A 23,844-nucleotide genomic window follows, 5' to 3' on the forward strand; every position below is an offset into this window, starting at 1 on the left:
GTTTTGTCTAATAGTTATTTTGATCCATGCTCTGGTGGAAATTTGCACTTAGTCAGTACTTAGATTTGGTGTTTTTCACTGCAATAGGTGCCATCAATGAAACCTCATGTTTTTAGTGCCATGACAAATATCTTTTACCAAGAACTCTATAAATTAGTAGTTTGATATTATAGTTGCTGCTGTTTTTCTTGTAAGTTGTACTCTTATTTTTCTTGGAATACATAATTTGAACATTAAATACATGGAAAGAATATAAGAGCAAAACAAAGCAGCCCTGTCTTTCCTGGTGTTGAGTATCAGAATCAATGACAGCAATATGTGTGCCTGTGTGCAGAAGAAATCAGACTAAATTTAGTTACTGTGGGGGTGAAATGTATAATTTCTCTATGCATACTAAAATGGAAAAGACAGATATTTTCTTTTAATTTCAACAAGAATAAATACTTTAGATTGTTTGGCTGCACTTGAAATGGGAGAGAAATGATTTGCCATTGTCTCATTATCCCTAAAGAACTGCACCACACCCTGTGTTGGCTTTTGTGTGCATAATAGTGGTAACATTTGAAATTTAAATCAATTTTCAATTTCAAATTAAAAACAGCACAGCCGACGCTATACTATCTCAATTAGTGGTGCAGCTTATAATTCAATTGATGATATTCAGTTGTGAACATTTTAAGTCAAGATTAATAAATTGTTTTGATTTTAGTGGCTACTTCTGTAGAAAGAATATTTTCTTATTCCTATATATAAACAAGATGGAGAATTATTTATGAGAAAATCCTGATGAAGCTTTGGTCCTGTTCAGGCTTGTTAACATTATTTTCCTCCTTTTCTGATTCAGATACATCCCCAATGGATGGGGTGACCAGCTCTTCCTCGAAGGAAGAAAGAAATGTTCGAATTGTAGTCCTGCTGACTGAAGAGCAGATTTGTAATGAAGTAAGATAGATATTAATATGAAGATAATTTGGGTTCAGTGTTGAACATTCATGAGTACAAGGCAAAATCTTGTATTCTTCATTATCCACGAACGTTTTTCTGTAAAGGGATAATACCGGGGACTAAAGAGAGAAGAATGGTTCCTCTGTTTCAGGCTGTGGTTCTGCCAGTGAGGCCAGCTGAACACTAAGATACATGGAGATGCCAATACATGACCGATTGTTCAATTGGAGGGGCTTTGTTTGCTGGCTGAGCTAAGGGATGGGAGTCCTGCTGGAAAAGATTAAGCAGAACCTCATAGAGGGAGAGGAAATGGATTCCAAGTTTAAACAACCTGTCTGCAGATTTTAGTACTTTTAAGGCTTTCATATTTCTGATGAATTTTCTTTTTAAATATCCTCATATGAGGAGCATTGCCAAAATCAAAATAATACTTTAGACAGTGTCTGACCAGAGAATAATAAGGTAGAGAAGCAGCACTTCCCGCCCTCTGTGTTCCAGCCCCTTGCAATTAATGTCAGTGTTCCAACAAGTTCTCTGTTTTCTTTTTGTTTATCTATTCTGTGTTTCAATGAGTCACATGCCTATGCAGCCAAACCCTTTGGCCTTGCACAGTTCCTTCTTTTTCATTATAAAGAAAAGTTGGGATGTGTCTTTCCGTAGTTCCGGCCACAGTTAAAATTAGACAATTTAATTGAGCAAAAAGTGCTCATTTTTTTCTCCCCAGCCAATCAAAAGTATTTAACTTTGTTTCAGTTGAGTTTTACATCACAGAAGCAAGCCATTTGGCCTATGAGGTCCATGTTGAACTTTTTGCTCATGTTAATCCTATTTGCTTGCATTAGGTTCATAACTTCTATGCCTTGCCTATTTAAATGATTCTTAAACATAGTAACTGTACTTGATCCCACCACCTCCTCTGGCAGCATATTCCACTTATCAACCACTCTTTTTAAATAAGCTTTCCTCTCACATTCCTTTTAAAACTTCTTCCTCTCTCCTCACACCTCTTTTGATAGCCTCTACTGCGTGGAAAATAATTATCTATTTACCCTACCTATGCTGCTAATAATTTTATATATCTCCACCAGATCATCTCTCAGCCTCTTTCTCTCTAGGGAAAACAAACCCTATCTAACCAGTTTCTCCACATAACTGAAGTCCTTCAATCCAGGCAGCATTCTGCTGAATGTTCTCACCACTTTCTAGTTCAATCACATTCTATAGTGTGGCAACCAACATTGTACACAGGACTGCAAGTGTGGACTATCCAGTGTTTGGTAAAGTTACCATATTACCTCCCTTTATATTCTATGAGCCAAACTGCGAAGGCAAACATATCTCAGTTCATCAACATTCCTTAACCTCTGGACGTTTGCTGCATATGTCCTACCTCTATTTGATCTCAAAAATGCATCACTTCACACCAGTCAGCATTAAATCTTCCATACAACTTTCTATCTGATCTCTACCATGCTGTAGATGTGAACAATCTTCTTCATTATCGACACTGTTCATTTTCATGTCAGCCATAAAGTTAATAATAGCATTTCTTACATTCAAATACAGCTTGTTAATTTATATCACAAACAATAAGATTCCCAAAATACAAACATTTGTAGATCCTTTTAGTACATTATTAATCATATACTCAATCAAAAAAGTGCCCTTACACCACTACCCTCTGCCTCCTATCACCAAGCTAATTTTGGATTCAATTAGAAAGCTCACATTGGAATCCTTGTGACTTCATTTTGTGAACCAGCCTTTTATGTCAATGATTTACTGAAGTCCCTATAGGTGACATTTACACTCTTGCCTTCGTCGGTCTTCTTATTTACCTCATTACATGTGATTATTTTATAAGAATGATACTAATATGAACTTTTGAAGAACTCCCTGAAAATTGATGACAAAATCAAACTGGTTAATGTCAACTGAAGACATTATGATTAGCTAGAGGGTCTACCAGTCCATATTTGGTAGGATACTTTTGGACAAAAAATTGACCTAACTTTTTCTGATTTAACTAGGGCAACGCAGAATTCAGCAGATGTTTCAAATGAAAGCTATGAATTTGCTTGATGTTTCTGGTTGGCAGAACTTGCAAATTCTCAGAGATTCACACAACACACACAAAATGCTGCTGGAGCACAGCAGGTCAGACAACATATTTGGAAGTGAATAAACAGTTGATGTTTTGGGCCAAGACCCTTCTTCAGAACTGGAAAAGAAAGGAGAAGAAGACAGAATTAGAAGGTGGGGGGAAGGAGAGAAGGACAAGCTAGCAGGTGATAGGTGAAGCCAGGTGAGAGGGGGGTGAAGTAAGAATCTAGGAGTTGATAAGTGGAAAAGGCAAAGGGCTGGGGAAGAATGAATCTGATAGGAGTGGAGAGATGGATCAGAGAAGAAAGGGAAAGAGGAGGGGCACCTGGAGGACTTGGTGGGTAGGTGAAGAGAAAGGTAAGAGGCCAGAGTAGAAAATGAAGAAAAGGGAAGGGGGAGGGGGAGTAAAAATTACTGTAAGTTGTAGAAATAGATGTTCATGCCAAGACAGAATATGTGGTGTTGCTCCTCCTACCTAGAGAGTGGCCAAATTGTGGTAGGAGAGAAGACCATGGACCAGCATGTCAGAAAGGGAATTGGGATAGAAATTGAAATGACTGGCCACTGGAAAATTCTGCATTTTATGGATGGAGCTGATTGCTCAACAAAGCAATCCCCAGTCTACATCAGGTCACATCAATGTAGAGAATATAGTAGAATTCTCAGAGATTATCAGCTCTGCACAATAATGTCAAACATGTATAATGAACAATGTTCAGCATGACTGAAGTAGTTCATATACATAGAAGTAGTTCTTAATAGGATAATTAAGGTATGATTTGTCATTATTTAAATGGGACCAGCCTTACCTGTTCTGTTGTACTCGGGTCCAACATCTGGTCTTCCATCAGGATAAAACTTTTACTTTTCACTTTTTTTCCATCTGCCAACTGTACCCACTCCTTTTACCAATACATCCTTACTGCTATATACTCCATTTGATCTCCATCCAGTATCATGCCCTGGTCTATTTATTTACCCCAGCAACATGACCATCCATGACTGTCACTCCACCCCTCAAGCAAATATGGTCTTCTTATTCTGAACCCATTTCAAGGTCATCCCTTGACTTACATGAGCTCATGCTTCTCAAGTGCAGCACCTGTCTATTTTACATGTGTTATATTGTACTGCAACATGACCTTTGGGTCCCTGTGTAAACCATTTTAACACTTTTTTTTGAGATGGAGGAAATTTCTTAGCCACTGCCACGCTGGTAGAATGAACAATATCCATGGTTCATTTGTATTTTTTTTATGGCAATTCCCTGCATAATATGGGAAACACCATAATGACGTTATAAACACAAAGTAATCTGCAGATGCTGGGGTCAAAGCAACACTCACAGCACGCTGGAGGAACTCAGCAGGTCAGGCAGCATCCGTGGAAACGATCAGTTAACGTTTTGGGCCGGAACCCTTCGTCAGGACTGAAGAGGGAAGGGGCAGAGACCCTATAAAGAAGGTGGGGGGAGGGTGGGAAGGAGAAGGCTGGTAGGTTCCAACTGAAACACTAGTAAGGGGAAAGATACCCGACGCAGATTGGGGGACTGCTTCGTCGAGCACCTCCACTCCGTCTGCCACAGCAGACAGGATCTCCCGGTAGCCACCCACTTCAACTCTGCTTCCCATTCCCATTCAGATATGTCCATACATGGCCTCCACTACTGTCATGATGAGGCTAAACTCAGGTTGGAGGAGCAACACCTCATATACTGTCTAGGTAGTCTCCAGCCCCTTGGTATGAACATAGAATTCTCCAACTTCCGGTAGTTCCCTCCCCCCCCTTCCCCTATCCTTATTTCACTCTGCCCCCTCCCCCAGCTGCCTGTCACCTCCCTCATAGTTCCACCTCCTTCTACTACCCATTGTGTTTTCCCCTATTCCTTCTTCACCTTTCCTGCCTATCACCTCCCTGCTTCCCCTCCCCCACCCCTTTATCTTTTCCCCTTACTGGTTTTTCACCTGGAACCTACCAGCCTTCTCCTTCCCACCCTCCCCCCACCTCTTCAGTCCTGACGAAGGGTTCCAGCCCAAAACGTTGACTGATCGTTTCCACGGATGCTGCCCGACTTGCTGAGTTCCTCCAGCATGTTGTGAGTGTTACGATAAAGACATTACCACACTATGTGCATGTCTCTTCGCATAGCTTCTCATTGTAATCTTGAGGAACTTGTATCTATGCAAACTTATATTTAGACATGCTGAGAAAATGTATGATCTTGTCTTTCTTGTCTTATCTTGTCTTTCCAGATCTCATCCAGTGTTTGATAACTCACTCGTGCATTATTCCCAATTTGCTTTCTCAAGTATTCAAAAATCTCTGATTCTGAACCTTGAGTGTATTTAGTGGGTGAACATCTACAACTCTCCATAGCTCTCTGTATAAAGAAACTTTTACTTATCTCAGAGATAAATGAGCAATCCCACATCACCCATGGACTTCCTTTTCTTTCTTTTCCCTGATTCTAAAAACATCCTTTGCATAAGTGATCCCAAGTTTCAATGTATATTTTTGCAGCTGTTGTGAACTTCATGAGTTAGAACTCTGGAGTTGGAGTAGATCCACCTTTTCTCTTTGCATATTTAATTTCCAGTTGCTAAACAAATATGTTTGTCAGAAAATGTGTTTTTAAAAAATCCAGCAAGTTTACAGATATGAAGCTCATCATATTTGTTTATTTCCAAACAGATCACAAAACAGCAAGAGTTTTTCATTGGTTCGGTCAAAGTAAGTGGAACAACTGACTGGACTACTTTAGATGGAGCTATCTGCCAGCTATTTAAGGTATGCTTCATATGATTATGGGTTATGTTCTGAAATGAGCATACTGGGTAAAAGGTTTCTGTACATTAGACCAATGTTATGCAGATAATTATCAAATCTCCTGACACAGCTCACTAGCAATAACTTTTTAAGAACTGACCACTTTACAAGCCAAACTGGCTCACAAGATATTTTGAAAAGATATTATTAGAGGGAAACAAACCTCAACTAGCTTCACTCTACAGTATTGTACTGGACCTTGGCAAGAAAAGAATGCCCTCTACTGATTCTAAAAATAAGTTATTTTTACCTGAAACCCTTTTAATGACCACTGGTTAGGCCACAGAAGATGTATAAAAACTTAATCTTATTCTAATTTCAACTAAGATTAATTATCATTTTTAGTGAACATAATGTCACCAGCACCTTTGGGTATACCTGAAGACTTGAGTTTCTAATTCAGTTGCTGGGCACATGCAATGGAGAAATTGGACCTAGGAGACCCCTATTTGAAAAACCCTTCCTTAGAACTTCAGGGCAGCACACGCAAAATGTTGGAGGAACTGGACAAGTCAGGCAGCATCTATGGAGGGAAATAAATGATCAACATCTCGACCTGAAACATGGATTGCTTATTTTGCAGGGGTGATAAAAAGACATTTTCTCCTGTGCTTTCCTTTGCTAATGCATGCCACTGATTTTTGCACAAATGAACTTTCAAGTTCTGTTATAACTGAGCAGCGTAGATTTTAGAGTATTTTTCTCATGGAAAACTCTTGAAAGCAAGCTTATACATTTTAACAGTATGAAGTAATATTCCATTTACACTGCCTTGTAATTCAGTTATCTTATCAGTGATAGCAATGAAGTCCACAAGCTGCAGTTTACACTTCCTTGTGTCATTTTGATAGCAGCACTAATAAAGACATGGTTGATTCAAGGTCCAAAATGGTTACCAAACAGGGAAGGGGAAAGAGGAAGGGGCTGTTGTAAACTGTAAGGTGTTCCCAGGACCAGATCTGTTTGGCTTTAGTGGAAGCTCCTAACTCAAAGGAGAAGATAGATGAAAAAAATTGAGAGCAAAATTCAATGGTGTGAAAGAAATGGATGGTAGTAACAATGGGAACATTTTGTAACTGAGTATAATTTCGGAAAAGCATAATGCTAAGTATAGAATGTGTAGACTAAAAAAATGTCTCAATCAACCTGAGTCCAATTCAGCAATTTAGATTCTGTTTTTATGAATTAATTTGGGCAAGTGCTGTGTGATCACCATCCTATTATTGAGCTCTTCAGAATTTGACTTATAATAATTATGGAAAGACCAAAGAAGATAGTTCCAATGATTTGAAGTAGGATGCATCATAGCTAAATTGGATGTGGCAATTAAGGTGTAAGCAGTAACAAAGGAAAGTAAAACATTCTATGAGGAGATAGAAACTGGATGTTTTCCTATGACGGGAAAAGTTAAAGTATCCAATTCTAATCTGCTGTTGAAGGGTAGTGTGACATGTATCATAAGAAGACACAAGAGTTTATGTTATGTATAGAAAGGAATTTAAAAGTTAGTGCAGGAGAGGAGGCAGTAAACTTTATAAGACAAATATTATGAATATAGTAAAAGGTTATCTGTCTCTGCTTAATAAAGACCCGAGGAAATATCTTCATATAGAAGCAAAGTACTGAATTAATAGCTTACAACCACCTTCACAAAGGAAGTAACTTTGTGAAGATGATATTAAAAGAAAACAAATTTATGAATATAAAGAGGAAGAATGTTACTTAACATTGGATGTCACCTGGGTCAGAAGGAATCAGTGGCATATGTCGTGAAATTTGTTGTTTGTACAATAGTACGTTACAATACTGTTTATTAGTGGTATATATAACTATCTGGATAGACAGGGTCTGATTAGGAACAGTCAACATGGATTTGTGAGTGGAAGGTCATGTTTGACAAATCTTATTGAATTTTTTGAAGAGGTTACTAGGAAAGTTGACGAGGGTAAAGCGGTGGATGTTGTCTATTTGGACTTCAGTAAGGCCTTTGACAAGGTTCCACATGGAAGGTTAGTTAGGAAGGTTCAATCGTTAGGTATTAATATTGAAGTAGTAAAATGGATTCAGCAGTGGCTGGATAGGAGACGCCAGAGAATAGTGGTGGATCTAACTGTTTGTCAGATTGGAGGCTGGTGACTAGTGGTGTGCCTCAGGGATCTATGTACTGGGTCCAATGTTGTTTGTCATATACATTAATGATCTGGATGATGGGGTGGTAAATTGGATTAGTAAGTATGTCGATGATACTAAGATAGGTGGAGTTGTGGATGATGAAGGTTTTCAAAGCTTGCAGAGAGATTTAGGCCAGTTAGAAGAGTGGGCTGAAAGATGGCAGATGGAGTTTAATGCTGATAAATGTGAGGTGCTACATTTTGGTAGGACTAATCAAAATAGGACGTACATGGTAAGTGGTAGGGCATTGAAGAATGCAGTAGAACAGAGGGATCTAGGAATAATGGTGCATAGTTCCCTGAAGGTGGAATCTCATGTGGATAGGGTGGTGAAGAAAGCTTTTGGTATGCTGGCCTTTATAAATCAGAGCATTGAGTATAGGAGTTGGGATGTAATGTTAAAATTGTACAAGGCATTGGTAAGGCCAAATTTGGAGTATTGTGTACAGTTCTGGTCACCGAATTATAGGAAAGATGTCGAGAAAATAGAGAGTACAGAGAAGATGTACTAGAATGTTACCTGGGTTTCATCTCCTAAGTTACAGAGAAAGGTTGAACAAGTTGGGTCTTTATTCTTTGGAGCAAAGAAGTTGAGGAGGGACTTAATAGAGGTATTTAAAATTATGAGGGGGGATAGATACAGTTGACGTGGATAGGCTTTTTCTATTGAAAGTGGGGGAGATTCAAACAAGAGGACATGAGTTGAGAGTTAAGGGGCAAAAGTTTAGAGGTAACATGAGGGGGAATTTCTTTACTTAGAGAGTGGTAGCTGCGTGGAACGAGCTTCCAGTAGAAGTGGTAGAGACAGGTTCGATATTGTTATTTAAAGTAAAAATGGATAGCTATATGGACAGGAAAAGAATGAAGGGTTATGGGCTGAGTGCAGGTCGGTAGGACTAAGTGAGAGTAAGTGTTTGGCATGGACTAGAAGGGCCGAGATGACCTGTTTCCGAGCTGTAATTGTTTTATGGTTATTATACATAATAAAAAAACTATAAATTACAATAAGAAATATATTTTTAAAAAATAAATAAGCAGTGCCAAAACAGAGAAAAAATAATTGTGAGATTCATTGTCCATTCCCTATACTACAGAAAGGAACGGTAGAAATAGCTGAATTGGTCAAGATCATTGGATCTTCTTCCCACTGATTGGAAGCTGGGCAAATGCTAAAATAAAATGGTGCTTGGTAAACTCAGAACAGTGAGTCACCTTAGCATTAGTGATAATAATATTGAAAACCATTATCAGGAACAAAATGAAACTTTATTCGTAGTAACATTCTGTAGGTTAACCAAGGATTTTCTGAAATGTATCTGATGAGCCGAAATTTCAAGAATTTAATCAAAATAGCACAGCAAATAATTGTACTCGGGAAATATATGGTTTTATTGTTTACAGTACTCTGTGTACTGATTTCTTGGTAAATGTTCAAAAATCTGGCCTTTCCCGCTAAGTTGGCACATACTGAGATCAAATGAATCTTTCTGCACCTTTCCATTAATTGCAACCATTCTCAAAACTGTTATATTTCTCAAAACGTGGGACACATTTTAAAAACTTTTGACTATTTTTTAACATTATCTAGAAGTTGACTGTTTTATGTACTGGAATTAGCCAATGCACAGATAGCAGATCAGGTTTGTTATCACCGGCATGTGACGTGAAATTTGTTAACTTAGCAGCAGCAGTTCAATGCAATACATAATATAGATCAGGAAAACACAATAAAAATAATAATAATAAACAAGTAAATCAATTACAGTATTGAATAGTTTTTTAAAATGTGCAAAAACAGAAATACTGTATATTAAAAAAAAGTGAGGTTGTGCCCAAAGATTCAAAGTCCATTCAGGAATCGGATGGCAGTGGGGAAGAAGCTGTTCCTGAATCGCTGAGTGTGTGCCTTCAGGCTTCTGTGCCTCCTACCTGATGGTAACAGCGAGAAAGGGGCATGCCCTGGTTGCTGGAGGTCCTCAATAATGGACGCTGCCTTTCTGAGGCACCCTCCCTGATGATGTCCTAGGTACTTTGTAGGCTAGTAGCCAAGATGGAGCTGACTAGATTTAGTCATAGTCATAGTCATAGTCATACTTTATTGATCCCGGGGGAAATCGGTTTTCGTTACAGTTGCACCATAAATAATAAATAGTAATAGAACCATAAATAGTTAAATAGTAATATGTAAATTATGCCAGTAAATTATGAAATAAGTCCAGGACCAGCCTATTGGCTCAGGGTGTCTGACCCTCCAAGGGAGGAGTTGTAAAGTTTGATGGCCGCAGGCAGGAATGACTTCCTATGACGTTCTGTGCTGCATCTCGGTGGAATAAGTCTCTGGCTGAATGTACTCCTGTGCCCACCCAGTACATTATGTAGTGGATGGGAGACATTGACCAAGATTTACAACCTTCTGCAGTTCTTTTTGGTCCTGTGCAGTAGCCCCTCGATACCAGTCAGTGATGCAGCCTGTCAGAATGCTCTCCATGGTACAACTATAGAAGTTTTTGAATGTATTTTTTGACATGCCAAATCTCTTCAAACTCCTAATAAAGTATAGTTGCTGTCTTGCCTTCTTTATAACTACATCGATATGTTGGGACCAGGTTAGATCCTCAGAGATCTTGACACCCAGGAACTTGAAACTGCTCACTCTCTCCACTTCTGATCCCTCTATGAGGATTGGTATGTGTTCCTTCATCTTACCCTTCCTGAAGTCCACAATCAGCTCTTTCGTCTTACTGACGTTGAGTGCCAGGTTGTTACTGCGACACCATTCCACTAGTTGGCATCTCTCACTCCTGTACACCCTCTTGTCACCACCTGAGATTCTACCAACAATGGCTGTATCGTCAGCAAATTTGTAGCTGGCATTTGAGCTATGCCTAGACACACAGTCATGTGTATACAGAGAGTAGAGCAGTGGGCTAAGCACACACCCCAGAGGTGCACCAGTGTTGATCATCAGCGAGGAGGATACGTTATCACCAATCTGCACAGTCTGTGTTCTTCCGGTTAGGAAGTCTAGAATCCAATTGCAGAGGAAGGTACAGAGGCCCAGGTTCTGCAACTTCTCAATCAGGATTGTGAGAATGATGGTACTGAGTGCTGAGCTGTAGACGATGAACAGCATCCTGACGTAGGTGTTTGTGTTGTCCAGGTGATCTAAAGCCGTGTGGAGAGCTATTGAGATTGTGTCTACATTTGACCTATTGTGGCAATAAGCAAATTGCAAAGGGTCCAGGTCCTTGCTGAGTCAGGAGTTCATTCTAGCCATGACCTCATCATGATGTTATTTAAGTTGAACTTTTGCACTTCTCAGTAGCATAATACAAAACCTACTGAAAGATCTGGCTCTGGTCCATGTTCCCCATTAACCTCTTGCATCATTGATAGGTCTGTCGGCCGCAAGAATGCTTCTCTAAATAGTGATAATGATCCCATCATTGACAATAACATCTTATATTTGTTCAGTGCTGTTTATATATCAAAAAAAGCTCTGAAATGCTTCAGCGGAGCATTAAAAATAATACGTGACACCAGGACACTGCCCTACATGAGACGTGAACTTAGCGAGAGATTTGAAAACACGGTTGAGAATTTTTAAAAGGGGTATATCTTCTCTATAAAATAGCCCACCTGCAAGGAAAGTGATGTTGGAGTGTGTTATGTAGGTATGAATGACAAAACTTTCTTAGAGCAAACCACTGTGGAAAGTCACTGACTCTCCCCTTCCTTTGTCGACTCGTGTCAAACCACCACAAAGGATGCAGTGCATTATGTTTCCAAGGCACTAATTGTGTAGAATGCGTGAAATTCCCAATATTTGTGTGAAGTTATAATACAGCTACATAAGTTTATAGAGTGTTTGTGATCTGATTTTTTGAGCATAACCGCATGAAAACTAGTCGTCATCTTTCTGTTGATAGAGAATGAGTAACATTCAGAACTTTGTCTCTCCTCATTAAAGAATGTTGTTTGTGTTAAAGTTCAACTTCACAGCACTTTTAAAACAAGTGTCAACACATTGTTATGCTTTAGGAACTGTAGAAACTTGCAACATACCATTAATAATGTGCATTACAATGCTGAATTTCATCTCTGGGTTATTTTTAGAGCCTTGCTTGGAATTTTTTTGTTTTACCCTATTCTCATATAGTTTGCGAACCTGATCTACTAAAGACTAAGGTCACAGAAATATACAATAATGTGATAAAAACCTAGGCCAATTGTCCCATCACACCTGTAGCAGGTCCAATTAATCCTAGATTCCTGTTTTACCCTTCAGCCCTGTAGTTATTTTCTTTTCGATATTACAGATTGTATGGTCCATCATCATCTAAACAGTACATTCCATGTGAATAAAAGGAAATTCGTAAAAACAAGAAATAATTTATGTGATCCATTGTTGTCTTGCCAGTACTTTTTATCAGGTTTCTGATTTTTCTACTCGGGGACCCTCAGTTTTGCCACTCCTACATCACAGATACTCTTGATGATCTTCAATATCTTCACCAAATCTCTTTTTAACTTCTGTATTCCAAAGGGCACAATCCTTTTTTATTCTCTTCATATAACAGACGTGTCCCACCATGTCATCCTGCTCACTGTCAATACAGACCTTTCTTTAAGGTCTCATATCATTACTGAACTATGTTGCCTGCAATTGATCTGAACTTTAATTGGTGTTTTTTTAAAGAGGAATAATTTTCTTATTGCATTTCCTTGTTAGAAAAGATTCCAAGTTCAACTGTCCATGCATGTACTCTCCAATTTTTCTCTTCTACTTTTCCTTTGTGCTTGAACTTGCTTTACAAAAATCAAGGAAATACACAAGTAGAAAATATAGAAACAAGTAGAAGTGCACAAATTTTACTTTTAAAAACTAAACTGGGGCACAGTATTTTTTTTTTCATTTTATATGATTACCATGAGGAAGAAAACAGATGACCATAGAAATTTAGGTAAGATAAGCAAAATATACAGTAAAATCAGTCAAATCTTGCAAAGTAAGGGTTTAAGGGACACAGGGAGAGGGCGGGAGACTGGCATTCAGCCAAGGTCAAGTGGCGGAGTAGACTCAATGGCCAAAATGCCTAATTCTGTTTCCATGTCTTCCGGCCTTATGTTTACACCTGTCCAATAGGACTACATTACGAAAGTGGACCCAGTTTCTTGTCTGGGGTTGAGTACAGATGCCATCTACAGTTATGCCGTTGATCGTGTGAAACGTGTGTTTGGAACTGATCCACCAGAGCTGCTGCCCTACAGATACATGGGAAAGGAAGCCACCAGCTTTGCTGTAACTTTGAAAGGTTAGTGGAAAAAAAATTATAAGGAAGCTTCAAGCATTTACCCACTGCTTTTAATAATTAGTTCATGAAAATTTTATGATTCTTGATTCACTGTTAGGGTTTCTTGGTGTGAAATAAAATGGCTATTATAATGAACATAGAACTTAAAACAGTACCGAACAGGAATAGGCCCTTTGGCCCCATGATATTGTGTCAGTCTAATTAAGCTAATGACACTAATCCCTTATCTCGGCACGTGATTAATATAGCTCCATTCCCTGCATATTCACGTGCCCATCTAAGAGCCTCTTAAATGCCTCTGTTGTATCTGTCTCCACCATTCCATGGTAGTGCATTCCTGACCCCCCCCCCCGCCGACTCTCCGTGTAAACAAAAAACCTGCTTTACACATCTCTTCAAATTTCCCTTTCTCATCTTTAAATGCACACCTCTAGCATTAAATATTTTAAACCTGGGGGGGAAGTACCAGCTGTCTACTTTATCTATGACTCTCATAATTTTAGAAATTTTTCATCAGATCTCCCCCCTGCCTCTGGCGCTCCAGACAAAACAACCCTCATTTGTCCAACTTCTTATACCGCAAGCTCTCCAATCCAAGCAAAGTTCTGGTAAACTTCTGCATTCTCTCCTTAACTTCCGCATTCTTCCTATAATGGTGTGACTAGAATTGACTGCAACACTCCATATGCAGTCTTAACCATAGTTTTCAATCTGCTACATACCTGTCTCTTCCTGCCTTTTGAACACAATACCTCGACTAATCTCTTATACCTTCTTTGCCACACTATCAACTTGTGCATCCAGTTTTTGGAACCTATGGAGTTGGGCTCCAAAATCCCTCTGCACTTCTAACTGTACCTTCCCTTTACATTTGATGTTCTAAAGTACTTACATGGATTAAACTCTTTCTTCCATTTCTCTGGTCACATCTGCAGCTGATACATATCCAACTGCATCCTTTGGCACAACGACAGAAATGCCACCAATCTTTTTTGCCATCTGCAAACTTAGTAACCCACTCACCCACATTTTCATTCAAGTCATTTGTACATATCACAAACAGCAGAGGTCCCAATACCAATCTTTGCAGAGCACCACAAGTCACAGACCTCCAGCCAGAATAAAACCATTGGACTACTATCCACTATCTTTCATGGGCAAGCAAATTCTGAATAGAAACTACCAAATCACCGTGGATTTCATGCATTTTAATCCTTTGGATGAGTTACCATGAGGGACTTTATTGAATGGCTTACTAATGTAACCCTCTCACCGGGCTTGTTAGCTACCCTGGGTGCCAGCGAGAAAGCCACCTTTATGTATCCAATAAGCATACATGTTAGGTTGAACCAATTAGGAAAGTTGGAATGTTCCGGCAAGGAAACATTAATTGTGGTGAATGCTGTGTAAGTACTGCCCCATGCAAAATTATCATTTGCCAGGAAATAACAGATTGTACACCGGCATAAAATTACAAATCAGTATATTTACCAATATTTCAACTTTAACAAACACTTAACAGAAAAAAAAATGTGCACATTAACGTTGGAGCTCAATTCTTTAGTAATTGAATGTTAAATTTTACTCACCCTGCTGAGTTCCCAGGACGAATTTCCCTTGAAGAACATCACAAACAAACTTGTTAACTCAGAAGTATTGCACTTCCTCCCTGAAACCACCCATCTTTCCTTTGGGTGGGATCCTCCAAGTGTCTTCCTTGGTGCTCTTCTCTGCTTCTCCTCACCAAAGACCCCAAACCAGACTACTGTCCTTCAGATATCTGATCCCGCCCAGTTCTCTCAAATCTTCCATAGCATCCCAATGGGCAAATCGCTCTTTATCTTTAGCTGAAGCTTACTAACAGGACAAACACTGCTTGCAGAAAACTGCTAAAATAAAAATACCTCACAGCATGGCAGTAGAAATACTATCTTAATCAGGGCATTACACTAACATCCACGGTTCTAATTTTATTGATCACCTTTGTCACCTGCTCAAAAAGTTCAATTAAGTTAGTAAGACCTGATCTGCTTCACACAAAGCCAGACTAACCACCCCTAATTAGGCCATGCTTTTCTACATGCTCATGAATCCTATCCGTAAGAATTTTTTCCAATAGCTTCTCTATCAATGATATGGGACTTACTGGTCTATCAGCATTATCCCTATTTTTCTTCTTGCATAAGAGAACAACATTATCTACTCACCAGTTCTCTAGGACCCAACCTGTGGTTCGAGCATTATTATTATTATTATTAATATTATTATTTATTATTATTATTATCTACATTCTGTACTTTATTATTAGTTAATATTACTACTATTATTGCTAAGTGTGTTTTTAACTGTTGCTGCTGAAATAAAATAATTTCTCACTCGGGATCAATAGAGTACTTATTATTATTATTATTATTATTATTATTATTAGTAGTAGTAGTAGTATAAAAATCTTGGTCAAGGCCCTAGCAAGGTCATCTCTTGTCTCTCTCAAGAACCTGGAGTATAACCCATCAGATCAGGGGATTTTTCCACATTAAGGTTCCTCAAGAGACCTAGCAGCACCTCCTTCTTTATCTCAGAATGACTCAGCACTTTATCATGCTCCATGATCTCACTCTCCTGTGTGTTCTTCTTTGTGAATACCACCTGGCGCAAAGTACTCAAGCAATACCTTGACCCATTCTCTGTCTCCAAGCATTCCCTCTTTTATCCTTCAGTGATCCTTCCTTCCCTAGTTATTCTCTTGCTCTTGATGTGTAAAGGTTATGTTTTAAGGAAAATATAGAGAAGGTGGTATGTACTAAGCTGAGACCTGATGACATAATCCCTAACAATGTACACAAGTACTTTAGTGAGGATGTTTAATTTGACAAAGTTCATTTTTAATGAATAAAATGCTTTAAATTGATGAGAACAGAGATAGAAAAAGTCCAGAGACAAAAGAGACAGCAAGTGCTAAAACTGGATCAAAATAACAGAATGCTGGAAGAGCTGTTTGGGTCAAGCAGTATCTGTGAAGACAAAAGGTGTGAGTTGCTGATTTTGGGTTGAAAACTGTCTACCTGGATTGTGTGGGATCAGGAAAGATTACCAATACATTATAATATGGTGGCGGGTGGGGGGGGGAATAGACACTGTTAAGTGGTAGATGAAACCAGATAAGGAGGAAATGACAGGCAGAAAGGTGAACAGAAGGAGAATAAAAGTAGGTGGACTGGCAAGTGTGTGGGGGGGGCGGGGTGAGAACCCTGGGGCTGTGGATTATCTGAAATTGGAAAACACAGTGTTCATTTATTTAATAGATGGATTTCAGAAACTATCTATGTGGAATATAAGATTTCATTCTTCTTATTTGTACTTGGTTGCTTTGTGGCAAGACAAGTGGGTCAATGTGAGAATAGGAAGAAGAATTAAAAATGCACACAGCCGGAAGCTGAGATGGCTGATATGGGCAGAACTGCTGAAGGATCATTTAGTCTACACTTGGTTTCACCAATGTTTAGGAGGCCACATCATGACCAATGAATGCAGTAGACCAGGGTGGAAGATGTGCAAGGGAACATGTCCTTTCCTGGAAGACCTGTTGAGGTCCTTGGTTAATGGTGAGAGAGGAGGTGAAGGGACAGGTGATACGGCTGAAGGAGTCTATGGGTGAGACTGATGAGCAAAGCATGAAGTCACAGACAGAGTGGTCTGCAGGACAACACAGAGAATGCAGGAAAGGCTGTTAGTTTTATTTGCATTTCAGCTATAATGCTGAATGTACACCAATGTTTCGAATCCATCTGTTCTAGTACATTAATAGCATTCTCATTTACCTAATCAAAAGGAAAGTTACACAGGGCTCTACGGACCACAGAAGACAGGACAAATCCTATCTGGACCATCACTATTCCAATAATGTCCTGTCAAACAACAGCAAACCCTTGAAAAGTATTGTTGGTCTTGGCTGTCAAGTGCAAATTACTCACCAGATTTGGATTCTGCCAGGAACAGTCTGCACAGATTTTTTCCCCTTTATGTCAAAGGTGATGAAAAATGTGGATCAGAATCCTTGATAATAAGACTATGCTTTCATAAAGAGTTGAAGTAAAAACTGAAATCCATAGACATCAGAGAGCATCTTTGGTAATGGTTGTTGGAAGCTGGTTGTGTTTTTTTTCCAGTACAAGTGCAGGAATTCCTTAGCATGTTAAGTGCAATGACTTTCACACACCTTCCTTCCATTGCAGTGCCAGAAGTAGGGATATTCACTGATTACTGCACAAATTTCAAACTTGTATTACACATGTGACAACACACAAAATGATGGAGGAACTAGCAGGTATAGCAGCAATGGACTATCAATGTTTTGTGCTGCAACCCTTTCTCAGGGCTGGAAAGAAAAGAAGGGGTGAAGCCAGTATAAAATTTGGAGGAGGTGACAGAGCAAGAGCTGACAAGTGATAGGTGAATCCGAATGAGGGGAGAAGATGGACAGATAGGTCTCATTAGACTTAGGAAATCTTAATTTTACAGGCAGATGGAATTTGATCCCCAAATTTTCCTTATGCATTGACTGTTAGTAATGACCAGCGTAATTGGAGAATTAACCAATGTCCTTTCTTTCAGGATTGAAGGAAAAAAGTGTGGACAGCTTGGTTTTCGAAACTCTCATTCCTAAGCCAATGATGCAGCATTACCTCAGTCTACTGCTTAAACATCGAAGGCTCATCTTGTCAGGCCCTAGCGGGACTGGCAAGTCCTATTTGTCCATTCGTTTGGCTGAGTACTTGGTTCAGAGGTCAGGACGGGAGGTTACGGATGAAATCATTGTAACATTTAACATGGATACACATTCATGCAAGGTAATTTTTAGATATTATTTTTCAATATGTAATTTTGAATGATTTATTACATTTCCTTTATAATGTGCACGCGCGCGCACGCACACACACACACACACACACACACACACACACAGAGTGGATTTTGGTTAATTACATCATTGGTTAATTGAGAAGTCGCTTATTTGGGATAACTCTTAAAGAAGAAAAACTAATTGAGAGAATAGACTGGATTCCCTTAGCTTATTTTGACAAGAGACTGTTGCCAAACAGTTTCTAACTAGTGGCAGTCACATGCACGTGTGAACTTTAGACAATACACTGCTTCAAGCGAGCAGTTTTTAATTAGTGTTATTTGTGTGTGTTTGTGCTCAAAAAGCAGTGACAGTTGGCGCGAAATAAGCAATAAGACAATTCAGAACAGTTTTGCTCATGCCAGTTTCAAGCATTTAGGCTGGAGAAGCCAGGAATGGCCAGGAGTGAAAACTAAACGATTTCACTACTTCAGCAAGTTAGGACCTACGAAGGAGTTGAAGGTGTTGACAATCATCTGAAAAGTTATGATGAAAATGCAGATTTGGAGGATGCAATAATCAAACACATTGTATGAAGGCAATAGGTGTCTGAACTGGTTTTGTTCATTTCTAGATTCAAGATTGTTTAATGTTATTTCCTGTACACAAGTGTGAAGGAGAACAAAATAATTGTTACTCTGGATCCAATGCAGCACAAAAAAACCCAGAAAATATAATGAACACAATAATAATAATAAAAACACATAGTAAATATTAGACAGCTTATATATTTTATGTAGCTTGTTTGCATGTCCATAAAGTCACACCAAAATGTACATAAGATGACTGATAGAAAATAATAAAGTAGTGGTGAAGTTAGTGGCTAGAGGTGTTGATCAGCCTTACTATTTGGGGAAAGTTACTGTTTTTGAGTCTAGTGGTCCTGGTGTGGATGCTACATAGCCTCTTCCCTGATGAGAGTGGGACAAACAGTCCATGAACAGGATGATGTGTGGGATCCTTCATGATGACACTGACTCTTGTCCGGCACTTTTCTATATACATGTCCATGACGGCAGGTAGACTGATACTGGAGATGCATTGGGCAGTTTTAATTACCCCTTATAGAGCCTACCTGTCCACTGCCGAGCAGTTTTCTTACCATGCAGTGACGCAACATGACAGGGTGCTCTCTGCTGTGCGTCTATAGAATGACGTGAGTATGGATGTGCATAATCAAGCTCTCTTCCGCCTCCTCAGAAAGTGGAGGTTGTATGTGATGTGCACTCCCAGGAGTTTAAAACTGGTTACAGATGCCGCTGATGCATGTGAGTGGTGCGAGTTCTGAAGTGGATAACCATCTCTTTTGTTGACGTTAAAGAAGAGGTTATTTGCACCAGGTCTCGAGCTCTTCCACCTCCTCTCTGTAGGCCATCTCATTATTGTGAGTGTTGAGCCCCACCATTGTAATGTCATCAGTGAATCCGACAATGTCATTGTTCAGAGGTCTGTGGCTAGGAGGTCCAACGCCCCACTGCACAGTGGTGTATTTAGACCAAAAAGTAGAAGATTGTTCACCAAGCTCTGTAAGACAATAGTGTTGAATGGCAAACTGAAATCCAGAAAAAGCATTCTGGCTTAAGTGTCCTTGTTTTCTAGGTGTGTCAGGGTCAAGCAAATGATAGAGGCATTTGTCATAGAGTGCTTCTGCTGTTAGACATATTGTGAGAGTCCAACATGGCAGGAATGGAGTTTTTGATATGTGCTATTATCAACCGTTCAAAGCACTTCATGATGATTAGCATCTGTGCCAGCAGGTGGTAGTCATTTAATCCTGAAGCTATAGGCTAGAGCTCAGGGAAGATGGTGGCTGATTTAAATCATGTGGAGACAGCAGGCTGGATGAGTGAAGTGCTGAAAATGTCTGTGAAGATGGCAGTGTGCCGGTGAACATAGTCCCTGAGTACTCAGTCTGGGATGGTGTCTGGCCCAGCCGCTTTACTGGTGTTGACTCTCTGCAGATTCCTCATGTCTGCTGCTGTTACAGACAGTGGCAGCTCAGTTGGAAGGGGAGTTGCATGCTTCAAAGTGTGCATTAAAATGGTTCAGAGCATCAGGGAGAGAGGGCGTCACTGGTACAGTCGATACTGTTTTTCCTTGATTAGTCAGTAATGCCTTTGATGCCCAGTCGCATAAGCCAGGGATCGTTATCAGAAAGGTGTTCTACAATTTTTTTTTTACGAAGGTGGGCTTTATCCCTCTTAATGCCTAAGGTGAAGTTTCTCCTAGCTACTCTGAAAGTTGTTCTGTCACTGGATTTGAAGGCAGCATCCCGGGCTTTTAGTAAGGAGCATGCCTCTGTTTAGCCAAGTTTCTAGTTGGGCTGTAAGATGACCATTGTGGAGGTACCAATGTTGAAAACACATTTACTGATGGAGTCTGTGACGGTAAGGCATATTCCTCGAGGTCTGTGTCTGCTCCGCTTGTGGTGGCCCCCTGCTGCCAATTGGTGCGTTCAAACCAATCCTGAAGCATAGAGATTGTTTCTTTAGGCCATGCGGTGAAGGTCCTCTTGGATAGTTTCTCCACTTTCAGCAGTGGTTGGTATGCTCGCATTAACATCATGGACGTGTCGTCAGAGAGGCCAGGATGAGGGCATGGGATGGCTTTGTAAGTGCTGTGCCAATTTGTATAAAGATGGCCAATCAAATTTACAGTTAATCAAAAGAACACCATAGCATACACTGGATGAATTCCTCCATTAATAATTATTAGAAACCAATACATAGTTTTATAGTACACAGTAGTATTGGTAGTATCCTAACTTGTTTTGCATTTCATTTAAATGTATAATTGATTACTCAGTTAAATGGTAGTTTGTCTTTTTTATGCTTTTTTAACTATGTTCTTGAAACTTTGGCTAACTAGGGCAACTGCTTAATTGGCCCAATGTGTCTCAATTAACCGAAATCCATTGTGCGTTTGTGTGCGTGCACGCATACATGTATGTATACACACACACAAACCTCTGCCCCAATTAACTGAAGTTTTGTGGAAATAATTATAAAGATAGAAGAAATACAAACACCAGTTAACTGAATAACATATTATGTACTTAAGTGAAATACAGGACAAATTAGAACACTACCAATGCTTTTACAGTACTATAAAACTATGTATTAGTTCCTAATAGTTATCAATGGAGGAATTAATTCATCCAGTGTATGCTGCCCCATATGAGTTTAGATTATGAGGACACGTCCTCTTTTATTGTCATTTAGTAATGCATGCATTAAGAAATGATACAATATTGTCCAGGAAGGGGTAGTTCCTCTGATGAAGAGGCTTGTCGTGTCCATTCTGGGGCAGCTCACTCGCCTTTGGTCCCCACCAGACACTCAGCTCTAATCTGTGGCTCCAAGTAGCTGTCTGCATGTGACAGCAGCCACACCCCTTTGGCAGGTGAGCTAAACCAGCTGAGGGTAGCCAGTGGGCCCGATACCTCAGTGCCCAAGCCTATGATGTCAGCTCCAGCAGACTGGGTGGATGAGATCAACAGTAACATCTAATTGTCAAGAAGGCAGTCTAACTGCCACACAATTTCTCTTTTTTTTTGTAATTTATTTTTATTGAATTTCATCATCAAACAAACATTTCCATAAGATGTATTTCAGATACTGTACATATATATCGTATAATCATAGTTGTCACAAATCTCCACTTAATATTTATCTGAGGTATACACTTATAGAAAGGAAATTTCATTTGATTGACGCTAGTGAGAAACTGTTTGGCAACGTTCTCCTGTCCCAATTAAGCAGTATAGTGTCATAAAAAACAAAGGGAATCCTGCCAATTTTCTTGATTAATATCTGTTATGATTTGTCCCAAATACGTGGCTGCCCCGATTAACCAATGGACCAATTAACTGGAATCCACTGTATATTCATATATATGAAGATACAAAGAGCTTGAACCAAGATTTATTTTTCTTTGTGTTCAATTCATCTACAGTAGAGTCAAAGGTGTATTTTATCTCAAACAGCAAGCTTCCACATTCATTTTTTTAATCCTGTGAGCTAATTTGGCAGCTATATTTTTCAAAGTCTTGTGGTCCATTGTCAACATCCAGTGTAGCTGAGTAGGTGAGGCAATATAAGAAATAAGACAAAGGAAAGGAAAGATCCTAATTTGCCAAAACGATGGATCAGGATTTCCTGTTCACCAGGTAAATGCACCCAGATATCCCTCTTTTTTTTAATGTAATGAGTAGAAGCTCTCATAGATGGGGACAACTAGAATTGCTGTCAATTGAACAAGGAGAGCACTTGGGTATCTACCAGCTGCTGGGGTCCAGAAGCTCAGAATAATGACTTGACGGGAAGATTGTTTTCCTTGCAACAGTCAAAGACGTTGTTAGCGGCAGACACAAGGACGTTGCCTTGCTCTCATTTGTCTCTATGGTTTCTTCAAAGGGGAGAGTAGCGCTAAATCATCAGCCACCAAGATATCAATAGGGCTATTAGAGCTAAGGTCCAGAGCAAATAAATGTAATTGCTAGCTACCCTTTACTAATAACCACAACTGCCCCCCCCGCCCCCAACAATGGGACATTAACCCTCAATAAATCCAGGAGCAAATTGCCTCCATGAGACTGAATTTTTGATTTACAAAATTAACTAATTTATTCAGTGTTATAGGTGTGTTTTGAATTATTGGTCCTTTGATGGGTAACAGTTTATTTGCTTAATGGTTGAAAATCAATGTCATTCATCTTAGTTGTTCAATAAGAGCCACATAAAGAAGGTTTAACAAATGATTTTAGTTCTTTTTATTATACTCCCTGTTTTGGTGGAGTTAACTCAAAGTGGATCTAGACATTTTTGCCACATAATAATCTCTCACAGAATTTAATTTGGAGAACATTAACTATATAGGATTTTATGTTCTTTTGAAATAAGTTTGTGTTTAAATTTTGGGGTCAATGAATTTTTGTGCATTTTCCAAATAAATCAGTTTAACTTGGTTGATATAACAGTGCAAGCAGAAAAAATACAGTAAATGGATAATTGTGGCATGATGCTAAATTCACAGGATTCATTTTGTTCCAGAGTCTCCAGTCACTATATGAAAACGTAACTGTGAAATGAAAAAATTGGAGACCAGTTCTGTAACGTTTGGCAATGCTAGTTAACTCCCAATTACATTTAATAGGATTAGTCACACTCCAAGTTGCAAACACTCATGTATGCCAGAAACCGGAAGAAATTATTTTCTTTCCATGGCCTAATGGAGATTGTTAAAATTATTAAAGAGTTTGGTAGCATTAACTAGGCAAGACAAGTAAGACAAAGATTAATATCCGTAAAATAAATACAGTGACGAATTCGTGGTAAGTATTTTTACACCAAGGGAATGATTGAAATCTGAACCTCCCTATCATGAATCATTTAGAATTGCATTAGTGTACTTTGAAAAACTGGAAGAGCATGCAAGTGAATAAACCAAAAGTTAATGTGTTAAGAGGAAGCCTCTGTGGAATATAAAGATAGTGCACAGAGATTTTCCCAAATTTAATAGTACATTCAGTGTTATTTTATGTAAAGTAGAACCTATTGTGCAGTGATTTGAAAACACTTATATT

At 39.1% G+C, this 23,844-nt stretch overlaps 1 protein-coding gene across 7 annotated transcripts in view; it reads left to right on the forward strand.

Annotated features, from left to right (window-relative positions):
* Positions 1-23,844, forward strand: part of LOC134355549 (neuron navigator 1-like) — a 664,756-nt gene that overhangs the window by 596,046 nt on the left and 44,866 nt on the right. For all 7 annotated transcript variants that reach the window (XM_063065565.1, XM_063065568.1, XM_063065567.1 and 4 more), the window contains 4 exons: positions 845-942; positions 5,740-5,835; positions 13,192-13,360; positions 17,972-18,207. In XM_063065565.1, coding sequence (XP_062921635.1) covers positions 845-942; positions 5,740-5,835; positions 13,192-13,360; positions 17,972-18,207 — 599 coding nt within the window. The remainder of the gene's footprint in view (positions 1-844; positions 943-5,739; positions 5,836-13,191; positions 13,361-17,971; positions 18,208-23,844) is intronic.

The sequence above is a fragment of the Mobula hypostoma genome, chromosome 13, assembly GCF_963921235.1.
Source record: "Mobula hypostoma chromosome 13, sMobHyp1.1, whole genome shotgun sequence".
Classification (NCBI taxonomy): Eukaryota; Metazoa; Chordata; class Chondrichthyes; order Myliobatiformes; family Myliobatidae; genus Mobula; species Mobula hypostoma.